This window comes from Camelina sativa, chromosome 15 (assembly GCF_000633955.1).
Source record: "Camelina sativa cultivar DH55 chromosome 15, Cs, whole genome shotgun sequence".
Lineage (NCBI taxonomy): Eukaryota > Viridiplantae > Streptophyta > Magnoliopsida > Brassicales > Brassicaceae > Camelina > Camelina sativa.
In genome coordinates this window covers 5,172,371-5,196,273 of record NC_025699.1, presented here as the reverse complement: position 1 = coordinate 5,196,273, position 23,903 = coordinate 5,172,371, and the positions used below count along the sequence as shown (strand labels likewise).

The window sequence follows — 23,903 nt, the reverse complement described above, 5'->3', positions numbered from 1 at the left end:
AAGTGTCTCACTCACAGCTTGGACCTACTTATAATGATATCTTAACTAACGATTTTCCCAGAGATGACAGTATTTTTAAAGACTTAATATCATATTTAAATATATATCATTATCAATCTTTAACATAAAAGAGAGATTTGATATTTCAACAAAACTTTATCTTTTTTTTTTTTTTTTTTTTTTTNGATCAAAAAACAAAACTTTATCTAATTTTGGTTTTATTATTAATTTTAATCAAACAGTGTGTAACAAGAAAACTGGCAAGTTATCATTACGTTTCAAGGAACCAGAACATATAATGATATGATCAACAGCATTTCGTTATAAAGATCCAGTTGGCGAAATCAAAATAAGATTATTGAGGTTTCTTGAACACCGTAATGTGGTAAGAGATGGTTCTCTCAGACAGCAACTGAGGAACTTGTGTCATTGAGAAGGCCATAGAATGTGTAATATTCTGAAGTTTCTTTGAACCCAGGTATCAGTTCCGACAAGACCCTCAATATTGCTGCCAGATGCTGCAGATCATTCGCCGCGAATGCTGCTTCTAGAAACAGCGACGATCGCACACTCGTCACCTGCAGTTCCCATACACAGTGTACAAACCAAACCGAAACGATTATTCAGTGATACACCCACAGCTTATCTATGGGTAATTTGATCTGTTTAGGAAATTGTACCTTGTGCTTCTGTGCATATCGCAGAGCTTCAAGATAGTATCCATCTTGCACGAGGGAGGAGATGTAATCATGGTGCAATGAGAGCTGTCTCAACATATCAAGCCCAAGTTTCCTTACCCGGAGATTTTGACGACCACTCTCGAGAAGTTGAAACGCGACTTCCTTTGATGGTTCGATTATCTGCAGAAAAATGTGATGTAGCCCACGCTCTTGAGAATATGAGAGGGTTTTGTGTTTACAGAGGAAGGATAAAATACAAACCTTGTTTGTGGTGTATAGCGATAGTTCTGCAAATCTTTTACTGTAAGCTAAAAGTCTGATGGTCATCACATAGATGTTAAGGTCCACTTTGAGCTTTTCCGCACTTATACTGCAACAAAGGAATCAAAGTAAGAAACGCGGAATTGGTGAAACTAAAACTAGATCTATGGCAAACCCAAGTTTCTTTAGTCTGGACTCCCAAACAGAAAGAAGAAAGTGTTAAGTTTACCTGCGAAGAAACTCTGTGATGATAGCAACTAGATACTCTGATTCCTCAACCATCATTTCCTCCACAAAAGCAAATACAAACTTGTAGAGCTCATCGGGTGAAATGGCCGGTGAAGAAAGTTGAGATTCTTGCTCCTCATCAGCACAAAACATGTTCTCTTTTGAACCAGACGATGGGTTCATTTCAACATCTTCACCAATATTGCTTCCAGATGGCCTATGCCTTTCGTTATCTTCAGAGAGAAGATGTGTTAAGAGATTGTTATTCTTTTAGAGTATTCATGCCTAAATCAATATTTCAGGTTCAACGGTTTTACCAGGAGATGCACCAGCGGTTGGAGTAGATGCAGTGGCCTGTTCATTCTTTATTTCCTTGTATGTACCGGCTTTAACCGAGTTGGAATATGCTGTGACTAGTACATCGATTGCCTGAGTAACCTGAGTTGCTGGTCGACGTTCCAAAATAATAGCCCTTGCTATCCCCAAGCACAGTTGTTTGGCCTGAATTAACATAGTCAACAATATTATTTACCAACAGTACAACAGCATCAAAAGCTCCAACCACGATTACTACTCAATGACGCCGAACACTTAGCGTAACCCAACTTTCTTGGAGACTCTACTATCATATAAAAAGAGTCATGAACCGCTGCAAACCATTTAACATGGAAACACGCACCAGGTTTATCCTAAGTTAGACTTGTATATAACCTTCTCTAACTGGCAAAAACCATAACTGAAGTACCAACACTCTTTTTCACTATGTTTTATTCCACAACTATATGCTGCTACAAACAGGTGCTTCATCAAGCTTACTTAAACTCCTATCTAAAACACAGAGTAACAGAAAGTGTGGGACCTTATTTGCTTCCAACTTCCTTCGCTGCAGGAATTCTAGAAGAGACGTCCTGTCTGAGCTGCTAGCGGAAATTGCCTGCAGCAAATAATATTAGATACTGAGCGTTTGCGAAATATCTAAGAATTGACTGCCATCTGGATGAACCAAAGAAAGCCAACTTGCCTCGAGATCCAAATGTATCTTCCATAGAACCTTGTTAGTCTGATCCAGAATAAGGTCTTGAACCAGAAAGGTCCAGCCATCTTCATACATGATTATGTTTTCACTGCTTGTAGATGATTCTGAGCTCTCAATTTCCTTGTTTGCAGCTTGAGATGATGTGTCTGGGCCTTGGTAACCCCTCCACAGCAAAGGAAGAGGCGCAGATACGGGAGCTCGAGAATCAGCAAATAAGTCATAGATGATGACGACCTTTGCATCGATTTGGTGCACAAGCAATAAATTGTCGACCACATTCACCGACAATTTGCTTGAGTACATCGGTAAAGAACCCTGTAAAGAAGAACCCATGGAATGAACAAAGAAAGAGCAGAACTTAAAAATGATATTATGTACAGAAACCATGATAAGTTGTTTTGCAATGCCAAATTTAGCAATAACTAAAGAAACAATAATATTAAGGTTAAATTATGTATAGGTTACGCTCATCTTGCAGTTGCAATTAGAGTAACTAATGTGCAATGATTTACCCATTAACTTTCAACTTAAATTTTATAAGTCAAACTCAAGGAGTAATTTTTAATTCATAGAGACACAAGGTCATTATTCAGACAAATCTACAACATGTTCAGTGCATAAGCCAGTGAAGTAACCAGATACCAGTAACTGAGGAAAATGAAACTTACTTGTTGAACAACTGCATCTCGGTAAAACCTGTATAGATGCAGTAGCATTGCCTCCCCGTCCACTTGTAAGCAATATATTCGGCCATAGCTGAAGGAAAATGATACAGATTTACTCTCCTGGTATGTAGTGCGATAAATGATAAAACATAGGAGGAAAAGAGAAACACAGATAAGAATCTTACACAGTGACTAAGTGGAGATCTCCAGCAGAGAGAATAGGTTTACTATTTGATTCAGATCTAGCCATGGTCATCTCAAATCTCGGTAAACGGACAACTCCTGCAGACGAAAGCTGGAAAAGTGGATCAAATTTTAGAGCTCCAACCACAATTTTTTGGAGAAAAAACATTCAATAACTTGCTCAGCTAATTAACAGTATGCAACTTATAGGTGAACGCAGTTGGAAAAGCTCTTTCACATAACATATTTCATTTATTTTATTTTTTACTTTTTCAAGGGGTTTACCTGGAATCCATTAAATGTCTTGCATTGCAATCCTGACGCAAGAAGAACCAATCGAGTTTCATGTGTATAGATGTACCAATTCACATTCGCTTTTTTGGTTTCCACCAAACGTAGTGAATTCAACATAGAGTCACAAGCAAACAAGTCCATACCACTGAGACAAAAAAACAAAAAAGTGTTTCATTAGAGGGGAGAAAAATTAGAGAAAGACAAATGATAAGCGAAATGTTAAATATATATACCAAAACAGAAGAACTGAAGACAGAAACAACTATGCATAGGTCGCTCTATTGAGAAAAGAATGTAAAGACTCAATAACCAGATTCTGAAAGTGCTATTTGCCTTAGAAATCCTAGTTAATGGATACAACTATTCTAAAATACAGGCTTACAAGCTAATAGACTCCCGTTTAAACAAGTTTTTTAAAATTATCAACTACAACGAATCAGTCTTTAAAATTCACCTGCAAAGGTTGCAGCAGGCAATGGAAACAGTTCTCAGTAGTCAAAGTATGCAGAAAACAAAGCGAGTTTACCTGGTCTTTACAATTGCAAGATCACATAATGGAGAGTCACTCCAAAAGAATCCGAGAATGCTCTCTGATCCTACCTTGCATTTGTGGTTAAGTATCTGCTTGGTCTCTCGATTATAAAACTGTATTTCACAGTCGGATCTTTGGATAGCTATCACTTTTTTATCAAGAGAGAATCTGATTGACAGGATAGGTCCCTCACTTATAGAATCAATTGAAGGAGATACTTCTGGGTCAAAGGGGGATGTTTGCCATGAAAAGACCTATAAGAAACAATAGGAAATCAGCCAAGGATATTGATCATCAGGCTAAACCATTTCAAAGGAAAAGAAAAACACACCTGATTAGATGTGGTACAGATTAGCAATCTGTTGGCATCATCATAGAACAACCCCCTGGATTCAGGAATATTGCAACGTAGGGATGGATGATGTATATAGACATGTGATAAAGCACCAGAACCAACACTTGCCTGTGAACTTGAAATCCTGCTAGACATATTCTAACTTTTTAAATTTCCAAATTTCTCAAAGGAACCAAACTGTTGTCCAAAATGAATTGTTATGAAATAGATATCCCCCTTTATGATGGGACTGAGTAACTTTAAAGTTTATAAAATAACACATCATAGGCTATCAGTCAGAATTATTTCACAATACGTGAAAATGAAAAAAGGGCGTACATGTTAAAACCCAGAAATACTGATAAATTGCCGCTAATGAGAAGAAGAAGATCTATATAATTGTGATTTCAAGCCTTTCCCCGGATCTGTAAGAAAAAAACAAAACACGGTAGTAGAACAGATTAGACTAAAATGATGAGGATACAATGATCAAGACAAGTCTCTTGCGATAAAAGATCCATTTATACCGTATGCTGCATACAACTCTTTAGTGCAAGAAACTCTTTCAGGCATATATCTCTTTCAACCTCATGAACTTTAGATGCAACACAACTCCCGTAGTCTTTAGCCTGTGACAAATGCACTTTTACTCAATAACAAGGATTGCATCTTCAAATTGATGCTTCACAATTGACATAATATAACTCAAATCTCTCCTAGAAACTCATTCTTTAATATTCATGACGCACATAGCAACTAGAAAACCTATCACATCTTCGTTATGAAACCAATGACACTCGAAATCAGAAAAGAAAATAAACTGAACAATCGGAGTTCCCGAACAAACCTGTTTAGAACAAGTAGCTAAAATTCGTCCAAGTGCAGAAGCGGTAGTGGAGTTCTTTTCTTTCATGCTTGCATTGCTGAAGCCTGAAAGCAAAATTGCAATGTTTGGTTAAAGCTCAATACATGATCACAAAGCCGCACATTAATATCTTACCAACACAGCAAATCGGCCAACAATTTCATGCAATTAGCAAAATAATTATACCCATTATAGGGAATTACATACGAAAAATAAATAAGGATTTGGAGATTACGCATTAAGACCTCATATATGGAAAACAGTAAAATGGAAGATGTGATGAACAAACAAGAGTGTTGTTACCTGCGAATACCCAGGTGGAAAAGAATCTAAACACAGTGATAAAAGTTCGATTTAGATAGAAACGTAGTTGCTCGAGTTTTTGATTACAAACAGTCCTCGGCTTGCTCGTCGTCGGGGAATTGATGGTATTGTTAGGTGTTTCAACGACGAACGTTCGCCGTGTAGAGGAAACCGATGAAAGGGATCGACACGTGTGGATATGTCATTATTATTGGGCCTGTAGACCCATTATGGCCCATAAATCCTGGTACGTCAATTGCAATGTCGGTCTCATTATGAATACCGGAGTAAAAATTTAAAATTCAATTTAAACCAATAAATCGGGTTAAATCGGCCAGAGTCAATAAACCGGATTAAGAATGTGAAGGAATTTTTTTTTATAGAAGATTATATCATTTTCATATTTAAAAAGGTACATTAAACCAAAAATGGCAAATAATCCTTTAGCTTTTTAATGTTATTTGTATACTAAATCATGGATGCAAGACAAAGACATTGTATTCAAGAACAGCATTTCCTGTCTTAACATCTAACGAATGAGTCTTTCCTTCAGCATATCCTCTAGCGAATCGAAACACGCCGCTGCCTCCGACCACAGGCATTTCTCTGATATCCGAAAACACTAGGTTGCGTCCAAGAATGCTAATCGTGCTCCCGTTGTATTCTCCTTCCGTGAAAACAAAATGGAAAATCATCAACAATCCTAATTCGTTCTGAGATGCGGATACGGTCATGCCTTGCGCATACCCTATCCTCTTCGAGGTTACATCGGGAAGAAGTGTTAAGGGATCGTCCATTACGAACACGGAACCAAAATATGTTTTAGATGTGTTTGTTTGGGCGGCTTCGGCTACTTTCACTGCTGTTGGGTTGCGACCGTACATGTCATGGAAGTAGAAGTGAAGATGGGTTAGTTTCTCTTGGTTTAGGCCTAATGAAGATGGAGATGAGATTTTTGAGAAGGTTTGAGTTTTTATAAATCCTAGTGTCGATATGTAAAACGTGATCACAAGCAATAAGATTGGAACTGGGTTCGGTATAGTTTTGGCCATTATTGAGAGATGAATGTACCACAAACTTCGAAGTTTCAGTTTGTATATCTGTGTGAGCGATAACAATGTTATATACGAATGATGTGAACTTTAGTTTGTGGGGTTAATATGTTTTGTGAGTCTGTGATCCATATGTTTTGTCAATCTTACTAACTTAACTATTTGCTATAAGTAAGTTTTCGGAGGATATGATTTATGTGATAAAAATAAGAAATATGTAGCAATATATTTAAATCATGGAAGGCATAATTGTTATATGAAATCTGATTTGTTTCCTCATAAACCGTTGACCTTTTAGATTTGTGCATATAACATGCTATATCGAGTTAATAGAGTTTTTTCCAAAAGGCCAATATTTCATGCAAGTGATCCCCTCTTTAATAAAAAGGAAGTACACAACTTCAAATTGGTAGACCATATAATATTAATGTAGGTTATAACTAAGATTAATTATTTGATAGGTTATATGGATTAATTATTTGATAGGTTATATAGATTTAGGATTATGATCCTCTTAAAAAGATATTCCAAAGAATAAAATAAAATCTCAAATAATAATGAACTAACCATATATAGACAAAAAAATCTCAGAATGTAATAGAAATTAATCACTCCTCCGTACATTACAAATCATTTCCGATTATACTAAAAAAAAAAGTCTTACCTAACTTTATCAGAAAATTTTGACTGGGTAACAGGTACAAATTTGAATATTTAAATTCATTTCATATATTTTTTTTGTTGAATTGTATAGTTTTATATACTATAATAAACTTTTTAAATAATTTAATTTGGAATCTTTAAAAATAGTTTAATTTGATATTTTTAAGAATATCATAAATATATGAAAGATCAAAAAGTTAAAAATTATAAAAACTCTAATTTGATTTGTTATAGCACGGATCAATAATATGTCAATATAATATGAAAAAATTTCAAGAAATATGATTTCTTGCTAGAGCATGGGCTAAAATTTCAAAAATATGATTTCTTAGATTAAATTTAACTTTGAAATAATGTTGTTTGGTAGGCTTTCTCAGTCATGATGATTTTGACAAACGTTACATATTTGGTCCTAGAATTAATATGTGTTATACTATAGGTTAAGTCATAAAATTAACAATCAAAATACAATATATAATTTTAAACAGTAAACAAATCAGATAAAATTAACAAACAAAAATTGATTTTTTTATTACACAACTTAATCCGCGTTATACCACGGGTTAAAATCTAGATATACTAGAATATATCTTACATAATAGATGTTATTTTCATAAGTCATATTCAGTATAAAATTTCATGCCATAGTATTCCATAAAAAAAACCTTATAAAACAAATAAAATAATCATATACACAATGTTTTAAATAAAAATTACCAAATAAATAAAAAGAAGGAATTTTAACCCGTGCTAGTCATATTCTAGTATAGGTTTAACGCAACATCCACAAACATATAACGTTCGATGCGCCGTTGTGATTATATGTTGACATCTTGCAAGAATGGTTGCATTTTTTTTATTTTTTTCACAATTATATGTCTTATGATTAACTTCTTTCGTTATCACGTCATGACATCTCGAAGAGCATTAAACTCTGTTCATCACTATTACACTATAACTTTTGAATGGTAAAATTATTCCACATATTACGGAAAGTAGTTCGGGTCTGGATCGGGACACTACCGTTATATTTAATTTCCATTATTTATTTCAAAAAGAACAATATGTTTGCATGGCCACCCATAATCTAGAAGACTAAAAAAAAACACATCAAACGTATCAAAATTAAAGTATGCATCCATATTCCATAGCATGACTTTCTTGGGACGAGGATCATGGATGAATAAATATACTTGTTCAACAGCATATGTTATGTTCCATGAGAAAATAAAATTTCACATGCCAAAGTTATCGACTAAAATGGCAATAGTTTGTTGAACTCAATTAATGAAGTGCTGAAAAGTCAAAGAACGTTGAAAATTACATTTGTCATGTCTGCTGACTATAATGTTTAAGCTCACCAAATTTTGCAAATTTGAAAACCAACGTGTGAAGAAATCTATATATAAAGTTAAGGGATAAAGAAAAGAAGAAGAGCATAAGAAACAAAAAGTGGTAAGAGAGAGATGAGAGGCGCATTACCAAACTCTTACACTTTCTTCTTCTTGTTCGTTGTCTTAGCTCTGTTTCCTCATGTGTTCTCGATCAATACTTTGTCATCTACAGAAACTCTGACAATCTCAAGCAACCGAACCATTGTGTCTCCCGGTGATGTCTTCGAGCTTGGTTTCTTTAAGACCACAACAACAAGCTCTCGAAATGGTGATCGTTGGTATCTTGGGATTTGGTACAAGTCAACCTCTACTAGAGCTTATGTATGGGTTGCCAACAGAAACAATCCTCTTTCCAAATCCACTGGAACATTAAAGATCTCTTACGATAACCTCGTCCTCCTTGATCATTCCGATGCTCCTGTCTGGTCAACGAATCTAACAAGAACGGTGAGATCTCCAGTGGTGGCAGAGCTTCTCGCTAACGGCAACTTCGTGCTTAGAGACTCCCAAAGCAAATCTCAAAATCGTTTCTTGTGGCAAAGCTTTGATTATCCGGTGAATACTTTACTCCCGGAGATGAAAATTGGTCGGAATCTCAAAACAGGACACGAGAGTTTCCTCAGTTCTTGGAAAAGCCTTTATGATCCCTCAAGCGGTGGCTTCACGTTCAAACTAGAAACTAAAGGGCTACCTGAGTTATATCTTTACAAGAAAGAGTTTCTATTGTACCGATCCGGTCCGTGGAATGGAGTCGGGTTTAGTGGCATACCAACCATGCAAAATTGGAGCTACTATGACGTTGTTAACAACTTCATAGAGAACAGAGAGGAAGTTGCTTACAGTTTCAAAGTCACCAACCAAAGCCTCCGCTCGAGATTTACATTGGGTTCCGAAGGGTTATTACAGATGTTCGTAAAGAATCCGACATCATGGGAATGGAGCTTGTCTGCGGTTTTACCTAACGACGAATGCGATCTGTACCAAATCTGTGGCCCGTACAGTTATTGTGACATGAATACGTCACCGAAGTGTAACTGTATCAGAGGATTCGTTCCAAAGAATATGACGGCTTGGGCTTTGGGAGATGCGTCCAGTGGATGTGTGAGGAAGTCACGACTGAACTGCCACGGAGATGGTTTTCTTATGATGAAGATGATGAAGCTGCCGGATACAAGCACAGCAACCGTGGACAAGAGAATTGGGTTGAATGAATGCGTGGAGAGGTGTTTAAAGGATTGTAACTGTACCGGGTTCGCCAATAAGGATATCCGCAATGGTGGGTCAGGTTGTGTGATTTGGACTAGAGAGCTCAGGGATATGAGGAATTATGTCGCTGGTGGTCAAGATCTTTATGTCAGAATAATTAAGCCTCTATAAATTAAACATGTAATTTTGGATATCCATATCAATATCCACTAAAAATATTTAAGAATAATAATACAAATTTGGGAGAGGGTATTATTTTGGAATCCAACTTCGAAACGTCCATATATTATGTTGAATTCTACCCATTATCATTTTGCATATGCGTTGTTAGTATATACGTTGGACTAATTCAACTGATGGATAAAAACGTTAAACATATTTTATGGTTCTTGGTTCTTGACTACCAAAAATAAATTGGTAACATTCATATTACAAAATTGATACATCAGCACGAGTGAGTATTAGTTTATTACTCCAAAGAGACTGGAGCACCAATATTGCTCCCAACTCTACGGACACAATCGTTCCATGTTTGTTTGCTTCTTGGAATAGCCTTAGTTGCAATATCTTTGTACTCATATGTGGAGAACAGAATCTTAATAATTCCGAGATGGCAATCTTTGCCAATGTTCAATATATCACGACAACATTCATCTGTAATTGGGGTTGACTTCGTCTCATCCACCATGTTTTTGAAAATCGTATCTCCACATTTCGAGCTCGGCTTTTCCGCGCAGCCTCGAAGAAAATCGAGTTGTTTGTGCGAGTAATGGTGAACAAGCTCTGTGTCATATTTCATTGCGGGTGACTCGGCTTCTTGGAATGGAGCTTCATCGGGAGTTTCAACGTAAAACTCAAAATCTGTTGGAGACATGGCCACATCTTCTGGTACCTCTTCTGAATATTGATCGATTTCTTGGGAAAAAATTGGATTTACCATGTAAAACATTACTATAGATACAAGCATTACCATGATCAGAAGAGACTTTGCCATTTTTTGCTTTTAGTTTTGGATGTAAGATTTTTTTGTTGTTGTTGTTGTCAAGTTTTAGATGTAAGATAGGTGAAAAACAATAGATGTTTTATAGGACAATCGATAAAGGTATTTAATTGATAAAACTACGTTTATTCGTTAGTCGTTACATGTTTTATGTTACGGACTTCATAAACCTCAAACATTTAATAGTTTTGTTTAAAGTAACGTTTACACAAATTTGTTTAAAGTAACGTTTACACTAAAATTTGTTTAAAGTAACGTTTACACTAAAAGACTTCTAAAATCTTTACAAGTTGTAACTTTTAACTTGTTTTGGATAGTTGGATCGAAGTATCGAACATTAGTAGATTTCGGGCAAACTTGTAGAGAACAACACTGACTTTATCTTCAAATTATTACAAATCAAAGTGATATATATTAAACACAACACACGATTACACGGAATGAAGAAAAAAAAAGAAAGATAAAGGATTGATTCTGTTTAGTCTGATTTAGTGAGATATGAATTTAAGCTCTTCCTTTCAAGACATGCCTTCTTAAACCGGGAATGTGAACGTTTGTAATGTAGTCTTTCCAGTTAATGCTTCCAACATCAAATCCAAACTCTCTCTTCTCGTCCTCTGACATCTTCTCCATTAATCTCTCTGTATTGCTGTTATCAAATCTGTAAAAGAAACCAAAACAAAACATGGATTAACTTTGCCGGTTTTACTCTAAGAATTATAATACATATATGAGTTCTGTCTTAGTCTCACCTTCCACCATAAAAAGTGTATGGCTCATAAATAGTGGCAAGGTGTTTGGCTTGTTCAACAGATTTCTTGCATATAAACTTTAGCTTCTGCATCATCTTACTATCCGCTGAGCTCATACCACTCATCAACCCACTCCGTTCTTGAGCATCTCTCCACAAATGATCCGAGAAATCATCAACGGAATTGAAAAGTTTCATCAAACGCACCATGATAGGATCACCTTTGGAGTCCATGCACGGGGATGATTTGTAGTGGTTATAAAGAAGCTCAGCTAAGTCTTCGAAAACCAGCGGGTTTATGGCCGAAGAAGCGATCTGATACACGTTTATGTCAGGTTCCGGATCCGTCGTTGACATTCCGTGCTTTGCTATGGCAGCTAATGTTGCATTGACAACCATATCAGCAGGAACCACATCAAGAACTCCTTTTGGATCAACCAAGAACCCCGTGAGTTGTCCCTTCCCGTAACATAGAACTATAGGATCCATCATCCTGAGTTTTATACATACATCAAGAAGATTCAGTTTTGTTACGTATACATTCACACTTACCTACACAGCAAAGCAAATTAAAAAAACAGTTTCACCTGTTTCCTTCCATCCATCCAGGGAAAGGGTCTTTGTAAGTGCTTTCGATGACACTAGGCCTTATAATAACCACAGGTACGTCTCCTCGAGTACTATTGATCATCATCTCACCCATTGCTTTGGTGAAAACGTAAGTGTCTTGCCATCCATATGATCTTGCCCTGTTTTATTAATTGGTATGTTTAAGGTCGTTGTTGCAAAATAGTTAAGATGAAGGTTTAGAGATTAATAATACCTCTCTAGACCGAGATCTTTCATCTTCTGCGCCTCATCTTGATTTTGAATCCCTTTTCTAGCAGCTTCAAGAGCTAACTTCATCTCTCTATCAACATCTAATGCTTTTCTATTTCCTTCTAGAAAGTTCTCAGTTGCTATACAGTCTCCCATCGAGAATGGCTTCTCCATGATCCTTCCTTGTCTTTGTCCATTCACATAAGCTGCACACAATTTGTTTTTTTTTAATAAATCAAATGAAGAAACTGAAACATCAGAAAAACTCTGTTTTGCCACATTCACGTACCTGTGGATACTTGCAAGAACAGTTTGAGTTTCTTGCACTTCTTGGCAAATCCCATGAGATTGCCGGGTCCTCTTGTGTTTATGTCCAAAGCAACATCGTATCTTCAATCTCCCCCAAAAAGACAACAAGATTAGTAAATCAGATAATATATAGATGACTAAACAAGAGTACTCAAGGCAAGCGTAATCTGACAATTGCCAACCTTTCATTGAAGGTTGTATTGGCAGCAGAGTTGATAATGACATCAACTTCTTTCGCAATCTCCTCAGCTGAATCTGCCTGCAATCCAATGTTTGAATCGCAAATGTTTCCCGTCACAGGGATGAGTTTTGTTAACATGAAAGACATGTACGATGCTCCGTGAGTCTCTCTTAGAGTATTAAAAAGCTCTGCATCTAACACCTGTAAAAGGAGCAATCCCGTTTGGCCAGAGTTATGAACATTACAAGGTACAGAACTTGACTAACAAATAATGAAAATGAAAAGGACTTACCTCGTTCTTTAGCCGCTCGATGGCAGCTTCTTTGCTTTTAGCTTTTATCAAGAGATATATCTTGCTGACATCTGGAGCCATTCTCAAGACTTTCTCAATAAGCACTAGAGACATCGAAAGAGAGATGATTTAGAAACGGAGAGTTGTGGAATATAATAAACCATACATGTAGTTGTTTTTTTACCTTTAGCTAAGAAACCGGTAGAACCAGTAATTAGAAACTTCTTCCCTTGGAGGAAACTGATTATGCCAAGTCCTTCTTTCATCCCCACCATAGCAGCGCCACTAAAAGGTATCAAAGTCTTTACTCCATTGATCTCAATGGTTCTCCCGTTCCCGTTGGGAGACAGAACCAATGACTCAGCATCCATAGCTGGCGGACTCGGTTCCCTAATCAGTACCTGACCTCTGTCTTTCAAAAGCGAAGAAACCCGAATAGGCCTCTCTGCGTTACTGTCTCTCCCACCATCACCACCACCACCTACACGACACCATGTTAAGCCTACCCTTTTCTTCTGCCTAACCAATGTAGACCAGTCACAAGGGTTGTGCGATCTAGTAAGTTTGTTTGATGCGGCAATGAAGGAAGAAGAAGAACTCAAGAAGAGAGCCTCCATCACAAGCTAAGAAATAAGAAATAGAGAAAGGGTCATTTCTAAATAAGACTATCAAAAATATCTGCCGATACTGTACGATTCTAAACATATACTAAATTTCATTAAATTTTTATTTTGAGAAAACAGAAACTTGTTGGTTAAGAAATTGGTGACTTGTAATACGCTTAACCTAGAAAACATACCTTTGGAGATGAACAACTAGAAATGGATTAAGTAAACCTAGACAGATTTAAAATTTTCTTATTTTGTTGTCGTTAAGAGACAGGTAAGTAACTTTTGTTTTTATAAGAGGAATGAAAGATTGGTTAGTTCTAAGGACAAAAGATGATGAAAAGCTTCCTCTGTTTTATAGGCAAACAAATATTAAAAAAATCAACTGAAACAAAAGATTGCCTTACGATCTTCTTTCCAACATTTGATCAGCTTCCCTACACGTGATTTAGATTTCAAACAAAAAAGGAAAAAAAGAAAGAAATGCATGATCAGTTTCAAAAATATTATTATCATCAACCTATAAGAAATCAACCAATGATAAATAGCTAACTTACAAAAAATTCGTATCTTCGTGTTGGGATTTAGGTATTTCACATCACATCTTAATGGTTTGAGGATTACATGGCCAGCTTAAAGCGTTTGGAGAAAACTTAAGATCCTCCTTAGTAATAAACAACTTACCTCATGTTATCCAACTTACCTTCGTATTATTAACCGTGTTGTAGACTCATAGTTTATGTCTACTTTCAAAGAAGCAACGCAGTTATTGGTATCAGATACATACATGATACATTGGACACTTCATAATGTAGTGGAAACTCGAAATCAGTAAAGCGCTATGCCGCTATTTCATTCCGGTAAAAACAGGATATAATAATCACTAGCATAGATGTCAACCGTTTAGATACAAAAGCTACCATAACGTGCTAAGGAAATGAAACCAAACAACACACATGGTTTCTCCTCTACTCCAACCATGATTTATTGTTCTTCCACAACAGTCTCAAAGAGTACTAAATCACAAATGCTTATTTACTCACGTATTACTAAATCCCACAGTGTAACACCAACACCAGACCCAATCTTCATCATCACCTGCTTAGGTCATAGCAAGTCACCTTCAGTATCCGGGACTCGGGCTTCTGCTTCTTGATTGATACCGAGACCTTGAGCTTGACCTTGAGTATGATCCCTCCCTATCCCCCCGGGAAACCGATCTGCTCAAAATGTACAATATTATGGTGTGTGTATGTAAGAAGATATATATTGAGAAAGTAATATCATATGTGCATACCCCTAAGAGTTAGAACCAAAACCTTATACATAGTAGATTTGGTTATACATTCGGGACTATTTTCTCGAAACAAAAACAATTAAAAACCTAAAACCGAAACTGGGATTAAGCATCTCTATCACAGTACCTTGAATGGCGCCTATCATCATATGGTGAACGCGTGAAGCTTCTTCTGTAGTTTGGTGAACGCGAATAGCTTCTTCTGTGTTTAGGTGAACGTGAATAGCCAGGAGATCTTGTAGATGTTCTGCCCCTGAAATTGAAATTCAATTGTTTTAACAAACCCAAGACAGAGAGAAAGCATTGAACAGTTGAATAGTTATAGAGTTATTTAATATGTTAATCGACAGGCTAACTTGGTGAAATTCAAGCCTCACCTTGATCGTTCTCTCATTTCAGAGGGCTTCTTTCTGTTCTCCTCTGCGAATACAACAGTAATTTCACGTCCAAGGAGAACATAGCCATCTAAATGATACTTTGCATCTGCAGCATCAGCAGGATCATAGTACTGCACAAAGCCGAAGCCACGAGGCTCCCTGCAAGTTGATAGCATCAAATATCCGGTCTACAAATCTAAAAAAGAAGTACATCTCCTCTAAACCAAATTTGATGTTTAAGATTCAGATAAGGAAACATCAAACATGATCCCACAAAAAAAAACTTCGAAGTACAACAAACACAGGGGGAATCAAATCAATCAAGTAAAACCAATCAGCTGGCTGCTAACCTCGTTGAATGACTGTACTAACTTCGACTTTGACAAGAGCATCTTCAAAATGATATAAAAACGAACTCCCTTCTCAAACTAAATATATTAAACTGACATAAAAGTACTCAGTAGTCAGTACTCACTTACCCTCTGTAGTCCCGAATAAAGAATTCTTATTACTTCATTGATCTCATGCACATAAATCTTCCTACTTCTTCATCTTCAACACTTCCAATAAGACAACCAAAATTTGATAAACCAATAGGCAATAGACTTACACTTACAAAAAGGCTAGCTGGGTCGGACAGCAGGAAGTCATACAAACAGAAAGAAATTAGTGCCTTATGTGGTAATAGTAATCACTCACCCAGTGTAATAATTACGAGGTATATAGACATCCTTGAGACGACCAAACCGCCCAAATGGTCTGCGAAGATCGTTTTGCCTGAAATAGTAAACAAAAATTGGAGTATTTAAAAATTGTCAAAAGGTGAAGACTTGCAAAACTTGACAGATCAGTCTTTTATTACCTACAGTCGTGCCGGAGACTGCGAACCAGTAGACTGGTTGGGGGATCTCTACTTCTTCCTCTGTAGTAGCCCACTGGACTCGGGCTTCTGTACCTTCTACCATAACTCCTTGGTGGTGAAGGACTGTAACTATAGCTCCTCCCCATTATCAATTAAAAGCTAAAACCTGTCAAAATCAATAAAAAGAGAGCTTACAGCTATTTAGCTTTCAAAATGGAGACAGTAACCAAATTTAAAGCACACAAATCAAAAAATTTCCAGCTAAATTAACATTTGTTTTGATCAGATTACCTAAAGTTATCTCTTTTAAAACAAAAAGACTAAACGAAAAGAGACGAATATAAGAGATGCGATGATAAGAATCGAATACATATTAATTATACAAAAATAAAGCATTAAGTAAAACGAATAATGATCAGGAACAACAAAGAAGGAGCTTCAAAAATAGCATGAAGATAATGCAAACGAATCTAACAAATGTTTCCTAAAACAAAACGGGACAAAAGAAGAGTTTCCATAGCATTAGAAACACAAGTTCATAAAGTTTTGTGAAAACTTTTGAAGCAGATTAATACATGCAAAAACTATATGATCGTGAACACAAAACCTGATGATTGATGAATCCACCACACTAAGAGAAACGCAGTTCCGTCGCCGGTGCTCTCTCACACATGAGAATGAGATTGTTCTATTGTTCTACAAGAAGATGATTGTGTCTATTCGAGAATGTTCTACAATGGGCCTTTTCATTTATCTACAATAATGGCCCATATAATAAGCCCATCACGTCTTCTTTTTGGGTTAAAATCCAAATCGACCGGTTCTTGATTTTAATTTCTGGTTTAAATTACAAACCAGGCGGTTCCCAGAAAACCCTACAAAAACGTCTTCTTCATTAGTCAATGTTAAACCCTACAAAGTACAAACACATAAAACCTACACACACAAAAAAAAAAACGAGCTCCCAACTCTCTCTCGCGTCCGCCATTGGAGATATGGGAGTACCGTCGTCAAAGAAAATTGCTAATGGAAAACGTCACGATTCTACAAAGTCCTTTAAACCAACGAAGAAACCGTTTAAGAAGACGAAGGACGATTTAGCTGCTAGGTCTGAAGCCGCTCTACAGCTCGAAGATGTTCCTGACTTCCCTCGAGGTTTGTTTTCTCCCTCTAGTTTCTGTGTGTTTTATGCAATGAACTATTCAATTTCTTTTTTTTTTTGCTTTTACTCGGTTTCATGATGTGATTAGGTAGCGAATTATCAAATGGCTCTTTGTTCTGAGCATCCACTTCGAGTTACTTATTGCTTATATGCTTAATTGATTGTCAGGTGGAGGTAGTTCTCTGAGTAGAAAAGAGCGTGAGAAAATTTATGAAGAAGTGGATGCTGAGTTTGATGCTGATGAGCGTGTTTCTAAGAAGAGTAAAGGTGGAAAGTCTAAAAAAAAGAAAATCCCTAACGATGCAGACGATTTGGGATTGCTTTTTGGCGGCCTTACTGGCAAAAGGCCAAGATATGCCAATAAGATTACCACTAAGGTATATATAACTCGGAAATCGTCTTATACATGTTTGAGTTGTTTTATATGTTCATGCCTGTGTTCAGCATAAGTATATTTTAGTCAGAATTGGCTAAGAGACTTATTGTTAGTGTACATGCGAATAAACCTCAGAATTAATGGTTTGATCAACATTGTTGGAAAACTACCTCAACCTAGATTAAATCAAGATACTGATCCGTAGGTGTATCATTAAATTACAGTGACTAAGTTTCTGAATCTATGTCCTCTGACGCTGTATCTAGATAGATAGTTCTAACATCAGTCGCTCATGCCTATTTTTAGCGTGTTAAACACATGTGCATTCTTCCGTTGATGTACCGTCCTATGGCGTTTTGCTACTTACGCATGATGCTACTGTCCTAGTCTCCTAGAAGTTTTTCTTAAGCAGATTTTATATCTCTACTTTTCCTGTTCTGATGTTTATGCAAATATATGTTCAGAATATTTCCCCTGGAATGAAGCTTTTGGGAGTTGTTACTGAAGTAAACCAGAAGGATATTGTAATTAGTCTTCCAGGAGGATTACGTGGATTAGTCCGCGCAAGTGAGGCGTCAGATTTTACAGATCTTGGGATTGAGGTAACTGCTGTAGGCTATAATTTGCTGTGTTTGTTGTACGATGGTCATCTTGACCACTTTCCGTTATCTTTTCTGTAATCTAATCAGAGTTGGTCCTCTTTTTGCAAACCAGGACGATGAAAATGAACTCCTTGGAGACATTTTTTCAGTGGGTCAGCTTGTTCCCTGCATTGTATTGCAATTAGATGATGATACGAAGGAGGCGGGCAAAAGAAAAATATGGCTTTCATTGCGACTTTCTTTATTGCACAAGGGATTCAGTTTTGATTCTTTTCAACTAGGGATGGTAATGTCAATACTTGGTTCACTTTCCTTTAATTTCAAAATTATGTACTACTTGGGAGCTCTGCCTTTGTTTAAGATATTCATATGTATTTGCGGGTACTTTTATTTTAAGTTTATTGTCATAGCCAAAGCAATTCAAAGAGCCAAAAGGAGTTGAGAGAGTTCATGCCTGATCAGCTTAGACTTTATTTATTCATATGCTAGTTGGTTTTAATAAATTAAGCTATAGATTTTGTATCAATGAACTGGGGTCGTACTTTACAACTCAGTTTTTAATTGCTGATAGGTTATGTGTTGTTTGAAAATAATTAATTTTATTTCATTTCCATAATGCTTGTTCAGGTTTTCTCTGCCAATGTGAAAAGCGTCGAAGACCATGGTTATATACTTCACTTTGGATTACCTTCTATCACAGGATTTATCGAAATATGCGATGATGGTAAGAAACTGGGTTGAACTACTACACTGGCCTCTTAGCTCTCTTCTCACTTTGAACTTGATTTCATCAGGGGAATGATATTCAGTTTATCTATTAACATTCATTATGATAAAGTTGGGTTATCTATGTCCAACTAAGGGAAACACTTTAGAGGATCCTAATCTCATATTCATTTTCAAAGACCTTGTTGATGCATTTGATCTTTCTTACGAACTTTCTGGCTTTCTGGTTTGCTTCTGAGTTGTGAAAATTTCATTTACCTTTTTCTGAATATTCCAGGAAACCAGAAGTCAAGAATGAAGACTGGGCAGCTTATTCAGGGTGTGGTTACAAAGATCGATAGAGAACGTAAAATTATTCGTCTTAATTCTGACCCAGATTCAGTGGCGAAGTGTCTGGTATGTCTTGAACATTCCTTTGAAAAATACAGAGTCAATGTTCCTAAATTTACACAACCTTAACCACATGAATACCATTTTGCAGACCAAGGATCTTAATGGCATGTCCTTTGATCTTCTCATCCCCGGAATGATGATTAATGCTCGTGTGCAATCAGTTCTTGAGAATGGGATACTGTTCGATTTTCTTACTTACTTTAACGGAACGGTAAGTTACTAATGATCCTGATCTTGTACATTATTATCTGAAATAGAACTGTCTCTTTCATGTTTAACCCAAAATCTTGTTGACACATGTGAGTTACGTTTTTCATCGAATGTGCAGGTTGATCTCTTCCATCTAAAAAATCCATTGTCTAACAAAAGCTGGAAGGATGAGTATAGTCAGAATAAGACGGTATGCATTTTGGTGTCACTCTTTTCTGATTTTTCTATATGCGGTGTTTCTATTATATATCTCATCATAGTTTGCAGATCTTGTAGTCCCACTTCCATGTTTGTTTTTCTGTAGTTAGAATTTTTGTACTTATTTGCAAGGATTCTAGGTAAGGGGTGTTCAGTTCGGTTAAATCAAATCAAATCAAACAAAAACAGTATAAGAAAATCATTAAAATTAAGGGTCTATCGTCTTTGGCTAGAAAATTGACTTTCAATCATATCGCACATCTAATAAACCCAAACTGAACAAGATTCAAATTCTATATGTCCTAAGTTGAAAGGCTTGTTCAAAGCAGTTGTCTAAGATCCAACTGTATTCGGATTTGTACCTAACGCTGTAGGTACAAAGTTACGTTAAACATATATCTCATTGTTGAGAATGTTGAGTACTGGTACTTAATGCATACATTCCTTCTGTTTGTATGTTTAACACAACTTGATTTCTTTGATTACTATAGTTCTGGTAAATCGTTTAAACACTCCTTATTCTGCAGTAATTTCTTTCGCTATACTGTTGAAAGTTTGCTTTATATGCTTCATTGAAAGATTTTTTTTTTTTTGACGTTTGATTAACTTGCAGAAAATGCTCTTTATGTTTTTCAGGTTAATGCTAGAATATTGTTTATCGATCCATCATCTAGAGCTGTTGGTTTAACATTGAACCCTCATCTTGTTTGTAACAAGGCTCCTCCGTTGGTAAGTTACTAATTCCGTTTGCTTCCACTAAGATAAAATGACTGAGAAAATTTGGTTTGACAGCTACCTCTTAAGGTTTAAATAAAGGGTCAGTGATTATTACCACTGCCTTTTCGTACTTAAGCTTGAATAGAATGACCATCCACTATCTTACAATTTTGATTCATCGCCTTTGATACCTTAGACAGCATTGATCTATGTTTGGTGGTCGTGGATGTACCTGTATTGATTCATCGCCTTTGCTCTTTTCTAAAAAATACTTTTGTAAATTTGTATTGGTTCTTTACAGCATGTTTCTAGCGGCGGCATATTCGACGAAGCAAAAGTAGTTCGTATTGATAAATCAGGCCTTCTTCTGGAACTTCCTTCTAAGCCTGCATCAACTCCAGCATACGTTAGCGTATGTCCAATGAGCTATTCTCATTTTTGAAAGATAAAGCTTTTGATGTCCTTTGTTAACCTGAGATTTACCGTAATTGCAGACATATGATGCCGCAGGAGATGAAGTAAAGAAACTGGAAAAGAAGTATAAGGAAGGAAATCACATCCGTGTTCGAATACTCGGCCTTAAGCAGATGGAGGGGTTGGCCATAGGGACTCTAAAGGTATTTTTTCTGCCAGGCGTGCTAATAGATAGCTCTTTAGTTCCAGTTATTCATTTCAACCTCTGCATTGCAATCTAATTGCCAACAGGCAGTAGTTTGGTGGAGAATCATACGTTTATACCTCCCTCTATCGTGCGTGTATGTTTTTGTTCCTGTTTTACAATTGTTTGTTTCCTTCTTTTCATGTTGTTTTTAAATTGAGCAGGAAAGCGCCTTTGAAGGTCNTACCACTGCCTTTTCGTACTTAAGCTTGAATAGAATGACCATCCACTATCTTACAATTTTGATTCATCGCCTTTGATACCTTAGACAGCATTGATCTATGTTTGGTGGTCGTGGATGTACCTGTATTGATTCATCGCCTTTGCTCTTTTCTAAAAAATACTTTTGTAAATTTGTATTGGTTCTTTACAGCATGTTTCTAGCGGCGGCATATTCGACGAAGCAAAAGTAGTTCGTATTGATAAATCAGGCCTTCTTCTGGAACTTCCTTCTAAGCCTGCATCAACTCCAGCATACGTTAGCGTATGTCCAATGGGCTATTCTCATTTTTGAAAAGATTAAGCTTTTGATGTCCTTTGTTAACCTGAGATTTACCGTAATTGCAGACATATGATGCCGCAGGAGATGAAGTAAAGAAACTGGAAAAGAAGTATAAGGAAGGAAATCACATCCGTGTTCGAATACTCGGCCTTAAGCAGATGGAGGGGTTGGCCATAGGGACTCTAAAGGTATTTTTTCTGCCAGGCGTGCTAATAGATAGCTCTTTAGTTCCAGTTATTCATTTCAACCTCAATCTAATTGCCAACAGGCAGTAGTTTGTTCCATAATCATACGTTTATACCTCTCTCCATCGTGCGTGTATGTTTTTGTTCCTGTTTTACAATTGTTTGTTTCTTTCTTTTCATGTTGTTTTTAAATTGAGCAGGAAAGCGCCTTTGAAGGTCCAGTTTTCTCCCACTCAGATGTCAAGCCTGGTATGGTGACAAAGGCCAAAGTCATATCTGTTGATTCATTTGGTGCCATTGTGCAATTTCCCGGTGGTCTCAAAGCGATGTGCCCACTTCGGCATATGTCTGAGTTTGAAGTTACGAAGCCGAGGAAAAAATTCAAGGTTGGTTACAATGTTACATTGATCTTACATGATTAATTTTCAATATTGTTGAGCATGCATAAGCTTTGAATGATGTTCTTTTCCAGGTTGGAGCTGAATTAGTATTCCGTGTGCTTGGCTGCAAGTCAAAGAGAATAACTGTTACCTACAAAAAAACTCTTGTAAGTTTTCTTACGATAATGGATCTGACTTTGTTAGCTTATTTTCATATTCCTTGATGTCTAGTTTTGTTGGTTTAGAGGACGCTTAGAACTTTCCAAATAATTTCTATGATATATCCGATAATTGCATCTCGTTTTTATATAATTTTTTATTTTATTTTCATCTGCTGATTCTAGGTTTCACTTTATCAAGTTTTAAAAATGGTTGGAAATGGAATATAAGTTTTTTCTTTATCAAGCATTTTCACTTATCTATAGATGAAAATATATAGAGGGAATTTAGTCTCAAACTTGTATCTTTTTTGGAGGTCAGGAGTGGATAAACTTTATTGCTATTAACAACTCTGGTTGTTACCGTTTTAACCCTGTTCTCATGCAGTAAAGATGAAATGTTTATTCTTTTCAGGTGAAGTCGAAACTTCCAATTTTGGGTTCTTACACTGATGCAACTGAAGGTCTAGTGACGCATGGCTGGATAACAAAGATTGAAAAGCATGGATGCTTTGTTCGCTTTTATAATGGAGTGCAAGGATTTGTTCCCAGGTCATTGCTACTCTCTTTTGTTGTAATTCAACTACCGTTTCCCTACATGGGGAACTGAACCAACATTGTCAACTGCTCTGATGATAAAGTTATATTTTCAGTTCTGGATTCTTTATTCTGTGATATAGTACATATGATTTTTTCCCATCATAAAAGCTTTGGTTAAGTTTTTCTATTTTGATGGTCTTAAACTAATATGCTATACTAACTTTAATTAAGCAGATTTGAACTTGGTTTAGAGCCTGGAAGTGATCCAGATTCCGTGTTTCATGTCGGAGAGGTTGTCAAATGTAGAGTAACCAGTGCGGCTCATGGTTCTCGAAGGATCACCCTTAGTTTGATGATAAAGCCAGCAAGGTTTTACCTTTTTAATCTTATAATCATCTTGCCATTAAGGCTGCCTTAATATCATTAACTTGTGTTGCTCACATTTGTGTAAATCATTTGTGACAGTGTTTCTGAAGACGATTCAATCAAGTTAGGTAGCATTGTATCTGGGATAATTGATAGTATAACTAGTCAGGCAGTCATTGTCCGTGTTAAATCCAAAGGAGTTCTCAAGGGTACAATTTCTGCTGAACATTTAGCTGATCATCATGGTATGTGTTTTCACCCACACAAGCGTTCATTTTGGGTTTTGCTTTTATTCATCTGTTTCTGAGTTGCTCTTTGTGATGTAGAGCAAGCAAAATTAATGAAGTCACTTTTAAGACCTGGATATGAGCTTGATAAGCTGCTGGTACTAGGTATGTTTATTAATATTGTTGCAAATTCTTCATGTATATATCCTTCACATATTTAAAGGAGGAGGTAGACTGTCTAAACTTCACAATGGTAGATTTTTTATTTACCTCTCTGTGGATGCTGATGGACCGGAGAGAGCAAAACCTTT

The 23,903-nt window shown here is 36.4% G+C and overlaps 6 protein-coding genes and 1 pseudogene across 8 annotated transcripts; 2 read left to right on the top strand and 5 right to left on the bottom strand.

The window, feature by feature from the left end:
* LOC104745414 (uncharacterized protein C18orf8) lies at positions 202 to 5,535 on the bottom strand. The gene is made up of 16 exons (XM_010466649.1): positions 5,382 to 5,535; positions 5,061 to 5,143; positions 4,741 to 4,842; positions 4,553 to 4,638; positions 4,211 to 4,358; positions 3,874 to 4,133; positions 3,339 to 3,492; positions 3,056 to 3,165; positions 2,874 to 2,961; positions 2,191 to 2,520; positions 2,029 to 2,103; positions 1,487 to 1,670; positions 1,171 to 1,402; positions 942 to 1,050; positions 681 to 860; positions 202 to 578 (listed from the first exon to the last, which is right to left on the bottom strand). Coding segments are annotated over exons 4-16 (2,049 nt in total). The 5' UTR covers positions 4,555 to 4,638; positions 4,741 to 4,842; positions 5,061 to 5,143; positions 5,382 to 5,535; the 3' UTR covers positions 202 to 401.
* Positions 5,855 to 6,433, bottom strand: LOC104748146 (dirigent protein 22-like). The gene has a single exon (XM_010469829.1). The coding sequence runs from the start codon at positions 6,431 to 6,433 to the stop codon at positions 5,855 to 5,857; it is 579 nt and encodes a 192-aa protein (XP_010468131.1).
* LOC104745413 lies at positions 8,542 to 9,959 on the top strand (annotated as a pseudogene).
* Positions 10,091 to 10,731, bottom strand: LOC104745412. Its single transcript, XM_010466645.1, has one exon. It carries the CDS (start codon positions 10,688 to 10,690, stop codon positions 10,166 to 10,168), a length of 525 nt encoding a protein of 174 aa, XP_010464947.1. The 5' UTR covers positions 10,691 to 10,731; the 3' UTR covers positions 10,091 to 10,165.
* LOC104745411 (fatty acyl-CoA reductase 2) lies at positions 11,042 to 13,912 on the bottom strand. Of its 2 annotated transcripts, XM_010466643.2 has the most exons (9): positions 13,848 to 13,912; positions 13,233 to 13,671; positions 13,049 to 13,152; positions 12,758 to 12,957; positions 12,556 to 12,656; positions 12,271 to 12,472; positions 12,035 to 12,196; positions 11,449 to 11,940; positions 11,042 to 11,357 (listed from the first exon to the last, which is right to left on the bottom strand). In XM_010466643.2, the coding sequence occupies exons 2-9, from the start codon at positions 13,663 to 13,665 to the stop codon at positions 11,201 to 11,203; spliced, it is 1,851 nt and encodes a 616-aa protein (XP_010464945.1). In that variant the 5' UTR covers positions 13,666 to 13,671; positions 13,848 to 13,912; the 3' UTR covers positions 11,042 to 11,200. The 2 variants fall into 2 exon arrangements, with proteins under 2 accessions (XP_010464945.1, XP_010464946.1); XM_010466644.2 differs by lacking the exon at positions 13,848 to 13,912 and having other exon boundaries at positions 13,233 to 13,774.
* On the bottom strand, positions 14,485 to 16,892 carry LOC104745410 (serine/arginine-rich SC35-like splicing factor SCL33). Of its 2 annotated transcripts, none has more exons than XM_010466642.2 (6): positions 16,800 to 16,892; positions 16,193 to 16,358; positions 16,030 to 16,107; positions 15,331 to 15,489; positions 15,081 to 15,205; positions 14,485 to 14,876 (listed from the first exon to the last, which is right to left on the bottom strand). In XM_010466642.2, the coding sequence occupies exons 2-6, from the start codon at positions 16,336 to 16,338 to the stop codon at positions 14,764 to 14,766; spliced, it is 621 nt and encodes a 206-aa protein (XP_010464944.1). In that variant the 5' UTR covers positions 16,339 to 16,358; positions 16,800 to 16,892; the 3' UTR covers positions 14,485 to 14,763. The 2 variants fall into 2 exon arrangements, with proteins under 2 accessions (XP_010464944.1, XP_019092073.1); XM_019236528.1 differs by having other exon boundaries at positions 15,081 to 15,200.
* Positions 17,103 to 23,828, top strand: LOC104745409 (rRNA biogenesis protein RRP5-like). The gene is made up of 17 exons (XM_010466640.2): positions 17,103 to 17,347; positions 17,523 to 17,731; positions 18,195 to 18,332; positions 18,445 to 18,618; positions 18,960 to 19,056; positions 19,336 to 19,454; positions 19,540 to 19,662; positions 19,780 to 19,851; positions 20,496 to 20,588; positions 20,878 to 20,988; positions 21,071 to 21,193; positions 22,122 to 22,307; positions 22,394 to 22,468; positions 22,875 to 23,011; positions 23,234 to 23,368; positions 23,465 to 23,610; positions 23,692 to 23,828. Exons 1-17 carry the CDS (start codon positions 17,188 to 17,190, stop codon positions 23,811 to 23,813), a joined length of 2,220 nt encoding a protein of 739 aa, XP_010464942.1. The 5' UTR covers positions 17,103 to 17,187; the 3' UTR covers positions 23,814 to 23,828.